General features: G+C 27.2%; 1 protein-coding gene across 1 annotated transcript; it reads right to left on the bottom strand.

Annotated features, from left to right (window-relative positions):
- Nucleotides 1–219: 219 nt before the first annotated feature.
- LOC145839153 (glucoside xylosyltransferase 1-like) lies at nucleotides 220–11,740 on the bottom strand. The gene is made up of 7 exons (XM_082946762.1): nucleotides 11,652–11,740; nucleotides 9,273–9,431; nucleotides 8,500–8,727; nucleotides 7,054–7,168; nucleotides 3,930–4,110; nucleotides 2,929–3,137; nucleotides 220–447 (listed from the first exon to the last, which is right to left on the bottom strand). Exons 1-7 carry the CDS (start codon nucleotides 11,738–11,740, stop codon nucleotides 325–327), a joined length of 1,104 nt encoding a protein of 367 aa, XP_082802888.1. The 3' UTR covers nucleotides 220–324.
- Between the last annotated feature and the right edge of the window lie 12,347 nt (nucleotides 11,741–24,087).

The raw sequence follows: 24,087 nt of genomic DNA, 5'->3' as shown, positions 1-24,087 counted from the left end.
AAAATTAAACATGCTGATCTAGTTGAGATTATATAGAAATGCAAATGTTACAGAAAAAATAAACATATGAAAATAAAATAAGTACAACAGACAAAAGCATTTTATACTATTATAACTTACTAGAAAAAAAGTTTGCAGCATTATAGATTAGTAAACACAAAAAAATACTTTCTATATAGATAAAACTAAAAAAAAAAGATTTCCTAAAATATAAACCGCTTTCTACACTTATAACCAATTGCTTTTACCTTCAAAACTTTTATCATTTAATTTTGTTTTCTTTGCCTTCAATATGCTAATGATCAAAAACATTTTTATACTCCATCAAAGTTCATCCCGTGTAGTTGCAGAAGGACTATTTTTCTTCAGCAATTTAGTTATGTTTTCAATTGAATCTGTGCAATATGTTGAATTATTTTCAACACTTTCCATTCTTCTATACACGTCCTGTTGTAAGGTATTATTTCGTTTGTGTTTTTTAATTTAAAAAATGTAAACTAAAACAGTTTCACTTTTAAAGTTAAATCTACAAGTATTAATCTGTCACTATACACGACTCTACTATTCACCACAACAACTTTGAAACTGGAAATAACAAGTTTTACTTGAAATACAAAAGGTAAAATTTATTTTAATTATTGTTTTCGTAACGTAAGTGGTCTTAAATAACGATCAAAAAATCCATATTATATAAATAGCATTTAAAAATAATTCAGTTTAACAAAACTGCCGATCTTTTTAATTGAACTTGAAAATTGATTTTTCTTTTAAGTGGTTTTTATCTATTGTTAAAAGTACTTAACCAACAAGTTTCAGTTAACAGTTAATTTCTTTTAATAGTTTAAAAGTTAATTTTATATAAAATTCAAAAAATGAAAATTGAAAGGCTAAATACACGATAATAAAAACTATAAATATATTGCAAATTAATTTTTAAAACTCCAATATTATGAAAACCATTTTTTTCAATGTTAAAATGATTTTTACATAAAAACGTTTGGATGTTCTGTTTGCAAATTATGTGCACTTAAAGACAAATATTTTAAAATATTAAACATTAGTCTGCTATTGTACGTTATAAACAAACAAGGTCTTTTACTAAACAATAATATTATTTTATTAACAAAATTTATTAACAAAATTTTTTAAAGCAAAAAGTGGTAATTTATTAAATATTTTTTTATGATCTTTTTTATGAAAGTAATTAAGTACAAAGTAGTTGTTGTAAAATCTCTAAGTCAATAAACCCTCTATTGTGGTCATGTTTATGGATATTGACATTAATTTTTACAACTAAGTTTAATATAATGCTAAAATTAGTTGCAAAAACGAACCTTTAAATAATTTAAAATTTACCTCATAAAAAGTGATTACTTTTCAGTTCAAAATTATTACAACAAACTACTTTTTTTGATAGCTTATAAACATATTCTGGAAAAATCATTAGTATTATTAAACTTATACAATATAACCAAATATAAGGAATGAATTACATCTTTTTATCAATTTATATAATTTGTTGTTTTGAAAAAATAAAATAACCCCATATATTAAAAAGAAGTATTAAGGCACGTGTAAGGTAAGTTAAGGTCCCAAAGTTGGCAATTTTACCTTTATGTGCCACTTGGAAATAATTTTGGCCCAAAATCGTAGAAGTTGCCATTTATAAAGCAATCTTGGCTGTCAGGGGGGCAATAAGTATTCAGAAGGCGAAAAGTAAAAAAGTAACTAAATATTAAAAAGGCGATTATTAAAAAAAAAATGCCAAGTGGACAACTAAGGAAATGAGTTTGGGAAATTCCTATTTTTTAGTCTGACTTTAATTATTAAAGTTTATTTTTAATTATTTTAGCTTATAATAACCTAAAATATACTTCTTCATTATTTAAGTAACATTTATAAAGTGTTTTTATTTTTTGCTTGCAATCTTTTTAAGTTGTATATTGTATGTGGTGATAAATACTAAGCTAGAAAATGATAAACAAATATAATAATTCTTATTTTTTTTATATGTTGTTTAATTGTAGCAGGATTACCAAAAGTTAGCTATATAGCCCCCTTTTGTGTATTTTTTTTTACCAATGACGTATTTAAAAGATTGTAAACAATTCATTGATATCAATTTAAGTAAAGATTTTTAATAAAATATTAGATGTGCTTTTAGTTTAAATTTTATAACACAGTGGTGTTTATAAAATTATTATTCTATTACAATTTAACTTTTAAAAAGTTTGTTTTTCTTTTTTTTGCGGCCTGCAAAAAAAAACAATTATTTTAACTATTTGCCCAAACAAACACCCAATTTCCAAGACTTTTGAGTAAGTTTTTTTAGATTTTTTATTCTTCTAAAAGCACTGACAAGATTTTAAGGCGAATCTTAGTTTGCCAAACAAACTTTTAAAAATAAATAGTATACTCCTTTTACAAGTATAGACCTCAAATTATTTCTTTCACAATCAAACTTATAATATATGTGAAAATATTTTAAAAGGTTGCTATATCCAATTTTTCTTACCAACCTTCTTGTATTCAGAAGTGAAGCGATTAAGTAGGTACAAGTTGTTTTTACTTTTTTGTTTCCTAAATCTTAACTTTCCAGTCAACTATTAAACTAAATTGCATACACAAACAGTTTTATTTGGTTATAAGTAAAAACTAATAAACAAATAAACAACACATTCCCAACCTCCCCAAATACTCTCGTAATCAGTAGCGAAGTTTTAACCATCAATAGACTAATATACAATTTTTTCAAATCTGATTAAATACCTAAATAGTTTTATTTAACAGTAAAAACTAAACAAAAAACAACACAACTTTTTCGAACTTCGCAATACTCTTGTACTCACTACTTGAGTCGTATTTTAATTCGACTGATACACAACTAGTTTTACCAATATGTAAACAAATAAATAAACAAATAACAACCTCCACAATGCTCCCATAACCACCAGTGAAGTCGTACCCCTCAACGGCCCGGTACACCGACCTGAACGCGGGCCACTTGTCCTTGTGGAAGGCCCGCCGACACCCGTGCAGCACCTTCACTCCGCTTTTAACCGCTGGGTGGCACAGTTCCATGTACATGCAGTGATCGGGCCGGTAGTTGAAATCGCAGCCCATCACCAACAGCTTTTCTGTGGTGGTGAGTTATATTGTGATGTAAATAAGTATATAAAATTTAGCTTGAAAATGTAACCAAAGTTAAATTGAAAGTTAGGGTGTTAAAAATGCACGAAGGGACACATTTGCACGGCGTCACTTTGAGCGGTGGGTTATACTATGATACAATTTAGTAAAAACTTTAGTATGTTGTATAAAAAGCGTAAAAATTTACTTAACTATTGTATATAAAACATTCGTTTTGAAAATATTTTTTTACTTATGAACATTTCTGCGCATATAATTGATCGCAAATGCAACTCTTAAAATAAAACCTCACTTCACCATCAGCTTCTCTGTATTGGTGAATTATACTGAGGACAATTTGAGCACACAAATAGTAGTTTATAAATAATTCAGTTATTATAAAGTTAATTATTTCATTTTCACACATAAAAAAACTAAGCCCTAATAAAAATAACTGAATTAAAATAACTAAATGTTCGGATTAAGTGAAATAATACCAACAGTTTTTCAACAAAAACCTAATTACTGTAATTAATCCAAAAGTATTTTTCATCACTAGAAATTTGTTAATTTTAAAGCTGTACTAATAATTTTGTAACTATTATACTAAAACTTGTTAAAAACTATAAAAATGTAATCTTTAGGAACAAATTAACGTAAACAATGTATTTAATCAAAATTTTTATACTTTTTTATAAATTTATAATCACAGAAAAACAGCTTTTATGCACATTATTATGAAAAATAAACTGTCTTACAACCCAAACGTTTTTATATTCAACATTCAAACATGTAACTACCAGGGTTGAAGTGAAACACGATGTTGAGTAAGCACTGGTCTCCCCACGTGATGTTGAACTGGTACTTCTTCAGCAGCGGCAGCATCATGTCGTCCCAGTGCAAGTCACGTGACATCTGATCACGTGACAAATCGTTTTTGAACTTCACAGTTCTCATCCGGGTCATGTTCATCAGCATCACCTGTTTGGTGAGGAGTTTTGAAGTTTTGAACTTTTTTTAAAAAATTAAAAAATTGCAAGCACTTGGAAAATGTAGACTGCTCACTACAGTCATTTCTTGCAAGTGATTTGTTTGTTTAATTCAAACTAAATTTCACTAGTAAATGTGCTTTACAAGACTTAAAACATTTGATAATGATGGTGTGTTCAATTTAAACTGAACTGAAAAAAAAAATTAATTATGTTGTTCTAAATTCCTTTCTCTATAAATATTTATAGAATTTAAACAAAACTTGTAAAAAAGAGATAATGAATGATCTTTTCGTTTATCAGTATTATGTGTAAGACTTTACTCAAAACATTATATTAACAAAGTAATCACTGACACAACCTATCTGAACTTTTATTTAGATAAAAACAATACACAAATTATATTACAATGTTATGTAGTACATCTCAATTTGATTGGTATACCTTTAATAAAATATAAATGAACACAATGGCAAAAGTATAATGAGATATAAAAATTTAGAGAGATTTTTCCATGATATTTTGACTTCAGGGACACTGTTTCTTGAGTATTTGAGACATCTAGTTTAATCCATAGCTGACTTTATAAATTATGATATTAATAGTTTAAGGCAATCAATTCAATGACTCTTTAAGTTTTATAAAGTAATAGTTTTTTAAGGAAACTAGAATTGATTCGAAACAGCATCAATGTATCTTTTAGTTAAAAACTTAAAGTTTATCTTAAAAAACATAACTTTCAAGTTATATTAATTTATCTGAAAATGAAATTCATAAACTGGTGGTAAGCAATAAAATATTATCGATGTCTTACAAAAATAATATTTTATTAGTTTTTTTAGATTAGAAGCTTATAAAATAACAATAAAACATTTGATTGTGCCATGGATCAATCTTGATCAAAAGTTATAAATATAATTTATACTTAAAGCTTTTATATCAGAACCAACTTTTTTTCTTTTGTACTAAACTCAACTCCACTCCTTACGACCTGAATTCTATTTATAAAATACAGCAAAAGCATATTTAGTGAAGATCAATAAATAACCCATAAAATAAAGGCTTAAACTGAAATCAGTTTTTAGACAAAAGATCAGTTAATCTATAGCTAAAAAAAGCAAAAAACGTTTTGTTCTTCAACCAAACAACAGTTCAAGAGGTTTCACTAAATTGAAGGAAGCTTGTTTTTTTCTTAATTTTGCAAAAGTGTTATACAACTGTATGTAAGCTGTTTTTGACTAAAAATGATTAAAATTTCATGCTTTCAACAGTTATAATTTTATTGTTGAAATTTTAAGTATGTAATTGTAGTTTGTTTTTTAAACAAAAGTTTCATGTAAAAAAAATTAAACAAATTTCTGCTTATGAAGTAAAAAAATGGAAAGTTTAAAATATAAACTGATTAGAAGTTGAAAATAAAACTCCCAGTAAATTCTAAAATAAATGCTTTTTAAAAAGCTTCAAGTTACCGCAGTTAAAATATTTCTTAAAATTAAATTTTAGAGCCTTGTTGATCTAAACATAATTTGAAATTCCAAACCTTAACAACAAAATCAAAAATAAAGTCTTACAATACTTTTAAACCATGTTAAACATACATTTGAGAATTTTTATTCAAAATAAAACTAAGTTTTCCACCTAAGGAAGCTAGTTTATAACTAGGTTTATTTTAATAAACCATTTCTTATACATCAAAAAAACTCAGCTTTGTAAATTTGTGAAAAGCCAGAATTGAAAAAGAAAGCAATATTAAAAAATGTAAACTTATAGTAAAATAAAGTACAATTTCTACAAAAATCAATTTTGTATTATACTTTGCCTAAGATTTTTACAATATTGTTTGTTTCTACTAAAATCTACCTGTCTAATTTTAAAATCCTGATTTTTTCAAACTTATCAAGCAGCAAAACTATCTGATATTTCAGATGCAGGTTACTGAAACCGAATAAAATACAGCCCTTTCCAGTAATAACATTACACAAACCGGTTAAGGCCTTAGAAGGGATATTCAATTTTCTAACAAAAAATAACAGTAGGTCTTAAACTAAAGCTTAACTTAGGAACTATAAGTTAGCTGTATAAACTAAAACTGAGTTACTTTTTTAATATGGGTATTTTAAACTTTCAATACAAACGTATGGGCTGCATTCCTTCTTTTCACTGTCTCAAATATTTGAAATAAATCACAAGTACCTATTTAATTTTTTTTAATTTTTAGAGGTTACAAACTTAATATTTTTAGGAAACTTTTCTTGAAAAATTTTGAATTTTTTGGAAAAAACAAACCATGACAATGGAAAATGGGAAAATATTTTTAAATTAACTGACTAAGAAATTGATAGTTTACTATAAAATATTAGTTATTTTGTGTATATTTACCATTGCATAAATTTTGAAACCAGTTGCTCTAAAATTGTAGGAGGAGATAGAGTTGTAGTGAAGTATTTTTTCCATAGGCAAATTATTGAAACTCTTAAACTTTTATATCTCATATCTAAATGGTTACTCCATTTTTCAAGATTGTAAAAATCAACTGATAGCTTAGAATTAACACAAAAAAAAAGATAATAAAACCAAAGTTTTTTACCACCTCCTATATGGCCTTAGAAATTCAAAGCTAAAAAGTAAAATGATTAAAAACACAAAGATTAGTTACAACTACAAATGTACTATGCTTATTGGTTACTAGTAAACATATTTTTCTCAGAATAGATTATACGAATATAAACATTAAAAAATATTAAAATTGATAATACATAAGAATCATACATTTTTATGTAAAACTACTTTATGTAAAACTACTGCTTACTTTTATTGTAAAAATACTAAATGTAGCAAGACTAGTTAAAGTACCAGCTGAAAAGCAAAAAGAAAATTAATACTGATACGATTTTAAATAGAGTTTAAAAAATTCAAACAAAAAAAACCGTCTTACCCCCGAGTTGAGTCCGGTTTTGCCGTAGTAAGGATGCCTGGCGAATCTCGAATACCAGGCAGCATTGGTGTGCTCGTGCTCAATTACCATGGCTGACAGTTGCGTGGAGTTGAAACTGAAAATTTACGAGTTTTCAAAATAAAATTAAGTTATATGAAGGTAGAAGACTGTCTCAAGGATGTATTTGCTAGTAGAAATGTAATGTTTTATATTAACTTGGAGTTTTAGGATTGACTTTTGAAATATTGGTACATAATACATTCAAAGATGAATTAAGCTTTTAAATTGAATGTTATTCCCAAAACTTCAACAGTATATGGTATGAAAAAAAATGTTCAAAATGCTAGCTAAAATCTAAGAATTAGACAGCTTATAAAGTTTTGTTTTCAATACATTAAGCATAAAGAAAATTTATTTTTTTTGTTGCAAATCTAACAAAAGAACATTTTTAAATAAAAATTTCCAACACATACGTTTTGTAAAACATTATAAATTTTCTATATTACTAAAAAAATCTGTTAAATAAAAACAAATTTAGCTGAATCAGATTTTTTTGACATTAAAAAACTAATATAATATATAAAAGTAGAATTTGTTGCTACATAAAAAATTTTGTAAAATCTATCAAAAACAACTTTACAGAAAAAAAATGTAGAAAATATATAAATGTTTAAAACATCTTTAAAAAACATGGTGGGCTCAGTAAAACAAAATTGATGTAATTAAGCTTCCAGTACTGCAAATTTTGAGAAATACTAACTTTAAATTTTCATTAATAATAGTCCTTTTGATTAAATTAAGTTCACAATTATAAGAATTAAGTTTTAAAGGTAAAAAAATATCACAGGTGTATACCTTTAGAAACACTGTACTGTAGTATAAACTATAAAAAAAAAATATTGAAGAGTTTATGAAAAAGTATGGAGCACAAGCTAGCAACCAAAAATAATAACACCGACCTATTCTTTATTAACTAAAAAGAATTAATAATAAAAAACATCTTTGTAAATATGGTTGTTTGTTATCCAATAAGTACTGAGTGTTTTATGAAAAAAAAAGTTTGTAAAAAGATATAAGGGTTTTTTTTTTGCTTTAAAAAAAGTTATATTGTTTTGACTTACTAACAAAATTTGAAGCAGTTACTTTAAAGTATTTATCTACAAGTACAAAATACAAAAACAAGTTTGAAATTTTCAGATAAATTTAAGTTAATACTCATAGAATTTAAAAAATTAAGTTTTGTAAAGGGTTAACACAAACGATCTTTTTAAATAAAATATAGTTAATTTAATCTGTTATCAGACAAAATACTAAACCTTTACAATGTTTTTAAACATATAGCAATAAATCAAAAAGTTAAACAAGGCTAAAGTTGTTTACAATTACATAACTTTTTTGATTTTATCTAATCATGAATATTTTTTACAAGCAAAACACTTTTCTAACCTTTTAAATTTTTCCCACAAGTGCTCAATAGGTGATAGAAATAGAACGTCAGTGTCCACGTATATTATCGAGTCCACGTCTTTCAGCAAATATGGTATGAATAGCCTCTGTGTGGCGCACGGTTTGAACAACTTCTTCCACTTTTTGGCGTACTGGTTGTCCGGGTAGCTTATTGGGTTAACTTTGAAGTTAAAGTTTTTGTTTGACTGGACTTGAAGCTGCTTTAACCTGAAAGAAGTCGAAGAGAAAGTTATTACAAAATTTTTAAATCAGAAGACATCATTGAATAAGTAAAAGTAGTCAAAAAATAAACTCATCAAGAAAAATTGCACTTAAACATTGTTTTTTTAGTATTTATTCTTTTAGCTGTTCAAAATTTCAAAGGAGAGTTAGACTTTAGTCGCACTAGACAATGAAAATCGATTTATACAGCAGCTTTTATTTTTATTTTTGTGGATAACAATTTACAAAATTCATTTCAATTTTTTGGTATAAACTGTGAAAATAGACTTATAAACTACTCATAGATGTTTATAAACAAGATTTTTCCAGAAAAATCTACTTAGAATTTTTGTTACAATTCATCTCCAAAATATTTTTCATATTTTACAGTTATATTCTACATAATATAAATCAAATTAAATAAGAACTTCACTAAAACAATAAGTAACAGTTAGTAATAATCTACAGAAATGAATTTAAGTACTTACAGAAAAAAATAAGCAATTCAGAACAAAAAAGTTATACAGTTTTTTTATAAAAATGAAACAAACCTGGAAGTGAAAATTTCATGAAACTTGTCTTCAGCAAAGACGTGGAAAACAATGTTGTCAGAATTAGAGTGCAAGACAATGGACTTGAAATTTACCAGCAGCTCATGAGCTCTCGACTCGTCAAAACACACAACTGCTGCTACATGTACTTTAGGCTGGCTAAAAAATACTTTTTTTTAATTAACCTTTGAAAACTAACAGAGTTTGTAGAGATACCTCTATGTATTCTTTTACTTTTACTTTTATTCAAAGTTTCAAACAAAATCCTAGGCAGATTATTGAAATATTATAATGGACCCACTGTTGAAATTTTAAATCATTGTAAAAACATTAAGGATATATTTTTAGTGAAATACTATAACTTTGCCTTTTTAGCTTGTACAATAAATAAGGAGTTGAACTCACTGAATTGCTTATACAAGATGGATCCCTCTGTGGATTAATAAGATAGGAACTACTAAAACTATAATTAATAAAATAATGTACTGCCTATATTGGTTATTAAACTGTCAGGGTTCGTGCGCGAGATTTTTTTCATTTAGCCTAACTCAGACCAATTCAGCCTGACATTTTTTCAAATTAAAAAAATTCCCTTTAGAAGTAACTTTAGGTTTTGGGGGGTCTTGATTAGTACTATTATAGTCTCCAATTTCAGTCAGCTTTATCTCAAACACATTTTGAGCTTAAAAAATCTGCAAAAAGCAACTCATAGCTTAGTTATAACTCAATAAAATAATACTAAACTGTCAAAAAGGTGATTGACCCCTCCCTATGCTCTTAACATAACAAATTCAGTAATAAGTTTTAAAATAAGTGTTAGATATAATCTATTACTATTGTAAAAATTTAATATATATTACTAAACACAATTGTTTAATTTAATAAATCACTAAGTAAAAACATTATAACCAGAAGATTTATATTAAAACGACGTGAAATGTCGTGTTTTAATTAAATTCAAAATGAAACGCTTACAGGAGTATTAAAATTCAAACAAACAGTTAAGTTGTTGAACTAAACTGTAATGTTTAAACTGTATTAGTTTAATAAATTTTCATAATTATGACGTATATAATCTACTCAAAACAAAATTATGAATACTCTTAAAAATTGTTTAGAGATTAAACAAATTTTCTGAGCGTTTATTTTTAAAAATACTAAGTGATTTTGTCTTTAATAACTAAATCTTTATTTAGAAATAAATTCACATCTCATTTGATCTTAAAATGATTTCTCAATTTTTTTTAATCAAAATTTTTCAAGCACTTGAACTGAGAAAAACTGATATTCTCAATTTTTTTAATAAAGAACTGATTTAGCCTGACGTTTTTCAACATTTTTCAAAAAAACTGATTTAGACTGACTAAGCCTGATTTAGCCTGACGCGCAAGAACCCTGAACTGTATTAATCAGACAAGAACCAGCTGTGTTTAAAACAAAATAAGTTTAAAAATTTATACAAGTGTAAGTAAGTAATTATTTATTCAAGCTAGTTTTAGTTTTAAATGATAAAAATAGATTTAAGGTAACTGAAATGTATTGCTTTGTAAACAGGTAAAATCTTAACAATTAAATAATTTTGAACACAAACTACTATATCATAATGATAATTAATAATGCACAAGCTTAATCTGAGCTTCTAGGCATTTTTAGCCGCTTTACAAAATTCAAAGTAACTTTTGAGGTATAAGTGATCAAAGTTGGTCAACTTAATGGGTGCCTAATGGAAGGCACAAACCAAAAAACAACGCCAAAAAGACTTTTATACTAAAAAACTATTTTCTCTATTATTTTTTAACCAACCTTTTTCTAATTTTCACAGTAAGACCATAATTGACATTTAATTAAATTTATTTCAAAAAAAGTTTACTTTTGAAACAAAAATAGTGTTTCTAGAAAATTTGAGGTCTCTAGCTCTAAAATGAAGAAAAAGACAGATATTTACTGATAATTTTAAATTTCTGAGATAGTATACAATAAAAATACTGCTGTTCATATGTTTGTAGTGGTAGCTTTTTACAAAAATTACTTTTAACAAAAATTTTACAAAACTGTCTATATATCAAAAAATAATAATTTTTTTTATATTCAATAAAAACTGACTTAAAGTTTATACTTCAATCTTTTATATACCAGCAAATGTTATTTTTTGTAAATAAGAATGTTGGATTCCCCATGCCCTTAATGTTAATAAGAAACAAATAAATTTTGAGGCTTAATATAAGAAAATCAGTATAATTGCTCAAACTATAGATTAATTTTTGGAAAACAAAAATATTGCTTGAAAAATACTTGACAGGGCTAGGATGTTAACTATTTTAACATTTAAAACAAAAGTTGCAAGTTAAAAATTGAGTAAAAAACAAAAAAGTTAATAACCTGCTGTTTGAATTCACTTCTAAATCTTCAACTCCATGGGAAAGTGCTAGGAATACACTTAGCAAAAAACACTTTATTATATAAATCATTATTATGATCAGTATTATACTAATACAAATGAAGTAGCTTCACTTGTTACCTGGTTTCATTACAAATGCCTCTTTATTCAAACACGTTTTTTTACGCTTTAATGAGCACAGAACAAAACCAATTCACATTCTTAACTATAATGGAAATACTCGCATTAAATTAAAAAGTTTTGAAACTCTTGTATTAATTCAGACAAGTATGTCGAAAATAACTTTACAGTCCGTGCATAGAACTTATTTTAATTTAAAAAGTGAATTAATTTTTGTTATGCAAAACAATAAATTTTGTAACTTAGTTTTACGTGTCTGTAAAGTGTATGTAAAGCGACACTTTCTGTATATGATAAATTAAACTTGTAAAGCACTTCTTTAAATTAAATAAGATATTTATGAACTAAAATTTTTGATAACAGTTCATTATACTTTTGTTATAGGTAAATGTAATTTTTATACGCATATTTTTGTGCAAAGATGAAATAACTAGAAAAAATTAGTTTAAACGATCGTCAGTCGATTAAGATTATACAAAGCTGTACGAGTTTTTTACAAACAAACACCACATAGAAAATGAAAGTTTTGTTTTTCTAATTAATTTCATCTAACTTGTATTTTTTGTTAAAACTTAGAAATAAAAATTTATTAGTTTAGTCATCTCAGCATTGAAAAAATAATTTAAAAGACAAAATGTTATAGCAGACTTCTGTTATGTTAACATGTACATCTTGGGAACTTTGAAACTAAATTTTGAAGATATATATGGACAATATATTAATTAAAATACTTAACTATCCATCTTTTATATTAATCATATAGAACACTACTTGAACTAGAACCTTAAATAGTAAATAACTGCAATACAATTAAATATTGAAAACTGTGGGATAAGTTTGCCTTAAGAACAACAAACTTTTGAGTTATAAATTTTCTTCAACTCACTTTACAATTAAAATCGACATGACATTTAATAAACAAGAAAATAAACAGTTAATTTTATATAAAGTCATTACTTAGTTTTTAGCTATAAGTACGTTTGAAATTACCTATCGCAATTTTTTTTCTCTTAACTCATTAAGAAAATTGCTTTAATTTAAGAATAGCATAATTTTATTACAATTTAAGTTAAGCAATTTGTATTATTTTAAAGCAAAAACTAAAGCACATTTAAACTAATTTAAACGCATGCAACATTAATTTTTTTTAAAAGACAGTTTTTGTTTTAAGACTGAAATCAAAACAATTTATATTAACGAATTCTTTTAATTAAAATGTTGAAATTACAATGTTGTTTTATACTTTAACCACGTCGAAAAAAAATAAATATTGACTATGTTGGACACTTATGCAAAATCTTATTTTGCCTTGTGTCTAAATTTTGATAATTTAAAGAAATTAATGTTTTTCACTTGATATTATATTTTTCCTTAAAAAAAACAATAAATAAATATAGTAAAACTAATTCCCAAAAAAAAACTATTTTTCACAAACAAAATAAGTGCTACTTAAAATTATTTTTGTCTTTGATTTCTTGATTGAACTGGAAATAGCTTGTTTATGGGTGTGGCTAAGGTAAATGTGAGAATAAATGAGAGATCAAGTGATCTACAGTCCAAAGTCCAGGAAAATGAGAGAATCAAATGAGAGATCGCGTGATTTACGGAAATTCTAGAAAAAGAATCGGGAACCTATAAATACGCCCAATCAGAGCGTGAAGCGGGCATTCCACCTCGAAACAAGCACGAAGCGACATTCTGCTCCGCAAAAGAAATAATAGCCGCCGCCATCTTTGATAGAAGATAATATCGCCAATCTTCAAGCAGGAAGATTTCAACAACCACCTAATCGAAGAAGCCCACGCATTCTGTGGCATCGAGAATGTCAGTACTGCAAGTACTCTTTCATCAAATAACTCTATGCTGGATTCCACGATTGAGTCCCAGCGTTCTAGCAAACAAACTTGAACATTCATCTTATCAAGTAAACCCACACAGACTGTGGCGTCAACCTTAGCTACACTTCTACGAACAAGTTGTTTTCGTACTTCACATTAATTCTATCGTAATATTTATACATATTTATATTATTGTATCTACTCACTATTGTACTTGTATTGTAATATTTATACATATTTATATCATCGTGCCTATTTAATATCGTATTTTATCGCCACGTTCCGATTACGGAAAGGAAACGAAAGAAGACCAAGCAACGTTCATCAAGATTCTGTAGACGAGACGGACCAACGTCGAGTGCCAGAAACTGAGCGACCGGAGACCAGTAACACGTCAAGGAGGGAATCCAGAGCACGTTTTCCTTCTAATTGTTAACTTTAAGTGTTTAGACTTATTGTGAGCTGTCATTGCGTTTATTTGTACATAATAAAACAACATTACTTAGTTTCATTATATTTAGTTATATAAATTATATAGTTATGTCCTTAAAACCCCTAAAAAAGGCATTAGTCTTGAAAGTGCCACGCACACATTCGTGCACTAAAATGAGTTGTTCCGAGACTACTGCTAACCTGGAATCTTATGATAGTCGAGCCTGAGACCGAGGCAATTTTGAAGGAAATCAGTGAGGCTCCTAGTCTGGGTAACAATAACTAAAACCAATGCAAAATGCTGGTTTTAAAGTTACAGTAAAAATATTTTTATAAATTTCTAAAAAACAAATTACAGAGTTTTACTGCTTTAACAAACAAAACTAGTTTTTGATAGAAAAACCTTTTATTATTTCATAAAATTTTTATGGTTCTCAAAAAATAATAAAAAGGGGTCTCATGTAAATACATATCAATTAAGCCCGTTTTAAGTTGCTAGAAAAAATTTAAATCATAGAAAAAAAATACTTATAATTGTGTATAGTAAATTTATGGTATTCATCTTTATTTATAGTCATGTACAATGTTTGTTGGAAAAACTTGATATTGTATAAAAAAAAATTGTAAATTTGAATTCAATTAATAATCTACTTTTTACTAAAACTTAATAAAAAACGGTACAAAAGAGATCCTTTGTTACGTGCCGCTAAAAAAAGTTGTGAAAGCAAGCGGAGTTCGATCTTAGTCGTTTATTTAATAAAATAAGCTACAAAAAACCAGATATTAAAACATAATTAAGTCGTTTATCCAGCAATTAATACTGCTTGTTCAATATTGAAAAAGATTTTCTTGAGAAACATCAAATTAGAAACTGGTTTTTTGCTTCATATAAAGCAAATCTGGTTGATAAAATTCACTTACTCCATAAAATCAGCATAATAACATTATTTTCTCATTTCTGTAGTTACTGTGTCCTACAGAGGAAAGCAGTGATGAACGCACCAATCGCCCAAGCAAGCCAAGCGGCCACTAGACAGATGAGACGTTTTCGCGAAGCGCAGGTAGCTCGTCCCGAGCAGTTGGTATCAAGGAAACTGAATTGGCTTGCTCGGGATAGCGTACGGTGCGGACTGCGGCTAGCTCTTAGCAATAATAAAAAGTGTTTAAACTAGGTTTGAAAGCTTTGACAGTTTGCGGACTAGATTTACTAGAAAAAAACCTTTGGTCTAAACCGAAGTAGTATAAAAACGTTTATTAGGCGGCGTTGTATTGAAAAATTGCTCTTAAACAATAAAAACTTTTTAAATTCAAGATTTCAATGAAAAATTATTTCAATAAACACATTTTCTGCTTAACAACAAGTTTGTAGCCCATTTAATATAATACGTTATTAAAGTGTTTTTTTTACTTTAATTCGTGCTCAAAGAAATAGATACATTGCATAATATCTTGCCTGCGGGAAGTACGTTGCACACCTCTAACTTAAATGAATTGTTTCAGCAAGCTTTTTAAGTTTTCAAAGTAGAATAGTACTTTTCTCTTGTTTAGTCTTAATACTGACATACTTAATCTATCTAATTTGTTTTGAAATTTATGAAGTTTTTTTTTCAGTGCATTGTAATGACCAAACAGTTGTGTAGTCCCTAATTAATTAAAAAAGTCTATTTCAACATAAAATGGATTAATAGTGTCTCTAATTTAAGTAAGAAAGTTTATGCTTAATGAAACAAAGTCAAGTGGAGAATATTTCACTAGTGCTTAACAAGAAAGAACTTAAGGAATTCAAATAAGCGACTGTAATAAGTTTAGAATGTTGTTTTAAGAATATTAATTTTTGGTTATTAGCATACATGTATGCGTTTGTTGAGTCGAGTTTACGGTACTTGATGGAACAAAGTAAACAAAATATTCTGATACTCGATGACTTGTTGTTATACCCAAGTGCTTACGAATAGTTTTTAACTCGCATACACTTGTCTTTGCATCAATCATACTTTTAACAATTTTTTTAGCTAAACTTGACGCTATGAAAATTAAAACAGATATAATTCAAATAGATTTGAATAAATTGGTTATTAACTATTTTTATCGAAATTTTTAATTATATACTTTAGTTTAAAAACCTTAAACTACTTATACTTATTGTTAAGTTAAGTATAAAATTTTCCTAATCCACGGAGATGATTCAACGGAGATGAGGCTATAAATTTATAATTACACTAAAATTTTTAAACTGAATTTTAATTTCTATGTGTTTGGTTTTACTAAACCATGGAAAAGTATAGTACAAAATTGTTTAAAAATTTTATGTATATAAAGTTGAATACAATATTTTTTTTTTATAAACCGAAAGTTTGTTTAGCAAACTCAACTTAGCTCAAAGAGTTAGTTTTACTTTTAACTTTAAAATGAATATTCAGATTTTCATACTGGTAAATAATCAAAGTATTTAAAAAATGTCTATATGATTACTCATGTAGTAGTTGCACTCCGAAATATCGAGAATTTGACTCCTTAGTGCCACAAAGTGACGAATAATGTTATAAAAACTTAAAATACTAGCTTGATGTTTAAGTTTTTTGTTTAGTTCAAAAATAGTATCTTTGTTTACTCAATAATTTATGTCAAAACATAAATTTTTTCTACTATTTGAACAATTTTTGGTCAATTTTTATAAAACTTTGTAAAAAGTCTACTTTAACAAAAAAAGTACAGGTAGTATTATAACAACCAACGAATGTTTATCCATTAAATTATTAGATTAGAAAAGAGATCGACAGTTTTATGTGACTCGCGGGCCAATTATCTTAGAAAAATTTGCTTGCGGGCAGCATTTATCTAAAAAAAATATGTTAATCAGTAAAAAAATATTATTTAAGATCAAAAATATAATAAATTAAGTAATACTAAATTGTTAATAAAGAGTATTTATTAAATTAAGAGCCTAAATGTAAGTTTTTATCACAATAAATATATTTTTACTTTTTTTTTAATGTATATTTTTGCTAGAAAGGAGCACACGGGCCGCAGATTTTGACCTAAAGGGCCGCATTTGGCGCGCGGGCCGCAGTTTGCCGACCCCTGGATTAGAACAACCAATCACATGCCAGAAAATTATTATTTATTAATTTATTTGATTAATTAGAACAACAAATCACTTGTCAGAACATCTTTTTAGTTTTAGTCTAAAAGCGCTGAAACTATTTCACAAACAATGTTGGTAAAGTTTTTGCCTGCTTCTGGGAGGCCCAAGTTCGATCTCAAACTACGCATTTTTGCACGTAAAATAATAAAAAAATAAAAAAATGGTGTCTATTTTAAACCAGAGTTATAAATATATGGTATTCAATGAAACGTTTTTTCATAATCCAAAAAAACTTAAACATATTTTAAGTATTGTGAGCAAAAATATTGAAAACAAAGAATGAAATTTTTGGCCAGAATTCAGATGATATATCTTACTTGCTTGACATTCAAAAACGTTTATTGTTGTTAATCACGTTTGACCCATTTGAATCAATTAAAAAAGCAATGACCCCTTTAATAACATTTCTTAAAAAACTATCATAAGACCTTTTTATTTCACTTTATAATGATCTGCAGATTATCTAGTCTAAGTTTGAATATTTTCTTCTAAACTAGCCTTAAAAACGCCTTAAATATATTTTTCCTGTTTATCATATTATCCAGAATATCTAGTGAAAGTTTTAGATTACGACCTTTTTGCGCTTCTTGTGGCCCCCAAGGGGGGAGACTGTAACACTTTAGGATTTCATTAGAATATTACAGAATGTTATAAACTAAGATAAATACTTGATGAGATCAACCTAAATCAACGATACTTTAGTAACATATTGACACACTTCCACAATAATTATTAAACTTAGCCCATACAAAAACAAAATATTTGCAAACTATTTGCTTAATCTCTATGAAATCTAAGCATTAGAGTCTATTTTTTGTTTGTATAGGTTCAACTGTCCATTATTAACATATATTTATATATATATATTTCAGCAGGTGTTCTTAGTTTTCAATTTTTAATGTTAAAACTTAACTTTCAAAGTTGACGATATTTTGAGATTAGAGTAAATTTTTTATATTAATTATCATATATCAAAACAAACTAATATTAATTTAAGATTTTTAATTTTTGTTTGCTCCTACTCAGCTTTTAAAAATAGCTGTTATATAAAAATATAACAAATGATTTTAAATTTATCTTAGTTCGCGTATCCTGAAATTAGTTACTAAATTTTTTTAGTACGAAACTAAAAAATGTTTAACAAAAAGTTAGTAAAAATTTGATACAAAGCAAAAGTATTAACTCCAATAATGTTTCTAACATTTTTACGTTGTTTAAAAATTTTGAAAGTTAATGATGAAATAAAATAGCACTTTTTCTGTCATACTAAACTGGTTAAATAACTATAAAATTTAATTCAAAAACCTACAAAGCTTTGACAGCTTAAATAAAGATTCAGTAACTTAGAATCAATTCACAGAAGGCTGAAAAGCGGGGCCAAGCGTTAATGCTTTGAATACTTATTGAAAGCTAATACTTTATTTATTATTCTTAAATATGGTACAATGGCGTGTTTTGACTGATTTCCTGTGCCTGTGCGACCCTTGCAAATACTGGAATAAACGTAAGAAAAAAGTGCTAAAATATAGTATTATTCTAAAATATTTTACTAAAAATTCATACATAAAATTCAAATTTTTGATATTAAGTAAAGTTTAGTTTATATTGTTTAAAAACTGCATCAAAAATGAAGATTTTCATAGTTATTTTTGTAGAAAAAAATATAAACTATATAAAAATCTTATAACTACGAATGTTTCACAATTTGATAAAAGAATATTTTGTATTTAAAATCATCCAATTGAAGTGTTTAAAAAAATGTTTTTGAATGGTTTTACAACTCTAAGGATTTCATTTAAACTTGAAACTTTTGACCGAGTATACACTGTTTTCATTTTAACGTTATTATTAACGTTATATGTTTTATGTTCAAAGGTTGTTCGTTGTAGTAGAATTTTTTTTACGTACTATCAAAAGCTTTTTCACAAAATAATTTATTATAAAGCGAAAAATTGAGCAACCCCACTGAAAAAAGTCTAAACACGCCCCTGGTTGGTTATTATCATTAAAATAATAATAGATTATTAAGTAAGATTGTAGTAAGAAAAATTAGTAGATTAAGCGTCAAGTATAAATATAAAATAGTATACTAAATCGAAGTTAATACTAAAATACTTGTTAGTCTTTCCAGATTTTGTAGAGTAACTTATAAGATACCTTGGCTAAAGAACAAGTTTCGAAGAAAGCAAAGATTCCAGTCTCAACATTATAGGCTGAAAGCACTGAAAAGAGACCAAAACGCAAGCAAAGCTCCAAATGAAACGCTAACTTCAAACAACAACCCAGCAAAATCGGCCTCAGTAAGTTTTTTATTAGTAAGTAAATAATATTTTAAAATTTAAACTTATTTTTATCAAGGATCAAACTTGTGGACAACAACAATCAGATGATGATAATGATGATGAGGATCCAAATCACTAATCGAGGTCCGTGAATCTCCGCGAGATATGTCGTTACCAGAAGTCCATTGAGCTGTTGATCCGCAAGCCGCCATTCCAGTGTCTCATACGCGAAATCGCTCAGGGACCCAAGATTGACCTGCGTTTTAAAACATAAACTTTCCTGGCTCTGCAAGAAGCCGACGTTCTGCGATAATTTATTTTTGCACCAGGTCCTAGGACTAAATATTTTTAGCGTCTTTTCTTTGTCGTTCAATAAACTATAACTATAAACATAAAACTTTATAGCAGAAACTGGTTATGATTTGTCAGTTTAAAATAGTTTCTAAAATAAGTTTGTAGCGATATACAACATAGATTATTTATTAAACTTGATTATGAATATGTTTAGCATAAAAATGCTTAATTAAAAAACAATAAACTTCACACGATCAAAATGTTTAAACAGACAATTGTTTTAAGTTAATTTTACTAACACAAGCAGTTTGACTCGTTTTAGAGGTTTTTAAGCAGACTAATAGGAAACTATGTACAAAATTTGGCAAATTTTTTTAAAACTAATTATACGTACCTTTGATATAAAACTTTATCATAACGTTGTTACAAAATATGCTTTTATAAACACGTTTAAACATAAAAAATATGGATCAAATAGACCAGTATACAGGAAAAGCAAAAAAACAGCATTTTTACAACTAAGTATGAACAAAACACTTTTGCGACGTAAAAAAAATTAAACAAAAATAGAACTTTCAAAAGAGCAACTGACATTTCAAATGACATAAAAAAGTTAGGATGAAAAAACTTTTTTTAAGTTAAAAAATAAACTAAAGCTCAAAAAACTTATCATGATCAGAACACGAAAATCTAACTGTTAGTTGAAAAATAATCCTAAAACTAAAAGTCGTTGAATTTAATTGTTGTTGATTAAAAACTTGTGTTAGTTTTGTGAAGAACTGCTGTTTTACTTGAAGTTTTTGGGCCGAAGTGTTTTAGCGACAATGCAAGAAATATCATTTGTTAGTCTTGATTTCGTATAGAGCGAAAAATTATCAAAATATAACAAAAGTATCTTAATTAAAATACTTAATGTTAAGCAATGTAGTCAATAAATCGAAGAAACTTTTTTAGCAGTTTAGGTTTAGGCTGTCTGTTTTCTATTAAATAGGAAAAGTTAAAACGAATATAATTTTTGAAATTTCTGTTCAATTTGTTGATCTTGTTGGGGTTGACTAATGTTAATCTGCCACTTTGTCTTGCATAATCTGTAAGAAATGGACTTTGTTTTCCAAACATAAAAATAAGCAGATATGCAATCTTTATTAAAATGAATTATTGCACTAATATACATTTATATAAATCTAACTCATTATTTAACTTTAAAATTTGTTCGAAATACTTCAATAAGCTCAAAAAATAAATAACTTTTACCAAAATCGAATAAATAAGTAATCTTTAACAAATTGAGTATGATGTGATAAATTTGTTTTATTCTTTAAGAGTTTAAAAACTGCAGAAAATAACAAAATGACAACAAATAATCTGTTGTAATTATAAACTATAGAAAAAAAAGTTGTAAACACTATGGAAAATTTTAAGGGGTAGCTTGAAAGACTTATAAACAATTTGCATAAACTTGCAAACAATTTTAGTACTTGATAAATCACCAAAGTTTTTGTACATATTTTTAAATTATTTTTTTTATATGACTTTATTCTTAACCTACCTTACCAAAATGCATAAAAATAAATCGAAAAATAAAAATTCAACTATTGGAAATAAAAATTATATAAGAAAAAAATATTTTTTGTTAACTCATCAAATATACAAATGACTTGCAAGTCTTTTAAGCTACCCATTTTAATTTTTACATATTTAATAAACTACAATTTAACCTAATAAACACACAAGAACTGCATAAGCGTTTGAAATTATTTATAACAATATTTTAGCTATCTTAAAATTGTATTAAATCATTTTTTAAAAGTTAAAGGTCGTCTATCACTTTATTGAACAAAACATAAACTTGCCTTGATAGTCGTAATATCTAAGTTTTTTTCAAACTGGTTATTTTACCCTTTTCAACTTATTATAACTACAATGGGTAGTTTGAAAATCTTGCAAAAAAAACCTGCTGACATGCAATAGCATGATTGTGAAGTTAGCTTGAACAAATTTTTAATAAATGTCCAAACTTTGAACTTAATTATTTTCCTTATCCTAATAGCTAATTAAAACCTTTTTTTTAAGAACGGTCCTTTGTTTAAAAACTAAAAAATATCTTTTGGATTGGGGTTTTGTTTTTTGAATGGGACCCCTTAGATGAAATTGAGTTTTTTTTTTTTTTTTAGTGAAAAAAAAAATTAATAATAATTTAATATTTAATCAAATTGAAAACTAATAATAATTTTTTTAACCTTCTTAATAATATGTGTAAAAACAGGTATAATTTTTTTTTTTACTAATTGTCAATATTTTTCTTAGATCTGGCCTTAATTGGGTTTTGGTAATTACCTAGGATGATGTCGCACAAATATCAAGCTGAGATTAAATTGTGTTTAATATCTTTTTGAACCATAATTTTAGGCTTAAAATCAATATTTTAAGCCTTGTATGTTTGATCTAAAACTATACTTCGTTTTAAACAAGCTATATAAATACATAGTTAGAAATAAATTCATTTGTTATAAACGAAAATACTTAATTGATTTTATTTAACCGTGTCGTGGTGAACACTCGATAAATTTATTTAAAAGCGAATGTTGTGGAGTGTTTTGCGCAGATATTGTGACGTGCTTCCAGTATTAAAAAACAAACATATTTTTATATAAAGAGTAAAACTTCGTTTGAATTAGTATAAAATCAGCGCGTTTTCTTAAAAAAGGCAGTTCTAAAAACCATCCGTCGCTGAACATTGTTATAAACTGTGGGAATTAACGTCGTGGAGAATCAATCACTCAAGATATTAAATCATTAGTTGCTATCGACGCATAAGTAACTAAGAGTTCGGAAATTCACTACAATTGTTGGGCGATAGTTAGTATAAATTCGAGAAAACTGTTAGTCTATTGTATTACTTTTCAATCACGTGTTGTAGTTTTTGCATGCACTTATTTCTCTTATAATTTTGTAAATAAATTTCACAACTAAAAAAGAAATATATTTTAGCTTAAACCTACTTTAATTAAAATTATATATGTCTAAAAATCATAATAAGGATAAGAATAAATATAAAGCGTTGTCATTACAACAAATCACGACTCGCTCGAATAAGAAGAAAATGGATACCAGGACAGATACAGCAGGTCACAACCGTACGTTATTGTATCATTTGCTTTATCTAAAAAATAAAAGCAACTAAATATTTAAGTTTTATTGGTTTATGATAAATAAGTTCTATTTATGTATTTATAAAATATAATTTTTGTAGTATAATTAGACTATAGCTCATTTTAGTGTTTATATTTATACTTGTTTTTCGTTTCAGATTTTACATTGTTAATAAATTATTAAACTAAATTGACAAGGAGTTATTGTTCATGTAAAATCTCATCAACAATTTGAGAAAAGTAAAATGGTTGTAGTAAAGTTCCCAATCCGTGAATGGAATTCCAGACGCCAGATCTATCCAGTGATGTAGTGAGTAGCCTTCTCAACCTCCACAAAGTGGAGCATCAGCAAGATTCTGGGTTATCCAACAATGGAGTAATGCCAAATGCACCTCAATTGATTCAACCAAGTGTTGACCTTGGGATCAGCCAAGAGACATGGCTTGCTTTCATTTGGAGGTGGGAGGCATCCAAGATTGGTTCGAATATAAGCAACCAAAATGCAAGCATACAGCTTTTTTAGTGTGCGCAGGACAAGCTTGGCGATCTTATGTTATCGAGTGATCCTCGACTGATGGCCAAATCAGAAAGTTACGTTGCTAAACTGATGGAGTCGATTGCAATCATAAAAGTTGCTATTGGTGTAAAGAGAGCAGAACTTATGGACCTACATCAGGACCATGATGAACCGTTTAGAACGTTTGCCACACGTGTACAAAGCAAAGCAGAAACCTGCAATTTCACTACAGTCAGTGAGTGTGACTGTGGGAAAAGCAATGTGACAAGCTACACAGAAGAAGCAATAAAGACGTGATGCTTGCTGAAGTTGGGGACAATGACATAAGAAGAGAAATTCTCAGTACTGAAGATATCTTATCTAGGTCATCACTTTATATAATTTCCTTTATTGAAAGTAAAGAAATGGGACGCCATGCAACTGAGAATTCGCGGACTATATCTGTAGTCTCTTCCTTTAAACGTCAGAAGAAGGGACGTGTCAACATAGGAGATAAGTCCCAACATGTTCCTTGCCAGAACTGTCAAAAGCTTTTCTATCCTTTCAACAAAAAAGGTAACCAAAATAAAAAGCTTTTCAGATATTGTCTTATTTGTTAGTGTAGTCAATCAAAGAGGTTAATGCTGTTAAATCCAAG

This window comes from Thalia democratica, chromosome 6 (genome assembly GCF_965202585.1).
Source record: "Thalia democratica chromosome 6, ktThaDemo2.hap1.1, whole genome shotgun sequence".
Lineage (NCBI taxonomy): Eukaryota > Metazoa > Chordata > Thaliacea > Salpida > Salpidae > Thalia > Thalia democratica.
Note: the sequence above shows the minus strand (reverse complement) of the source record. Positions and strands in the feature narration are given on the sequence as shown.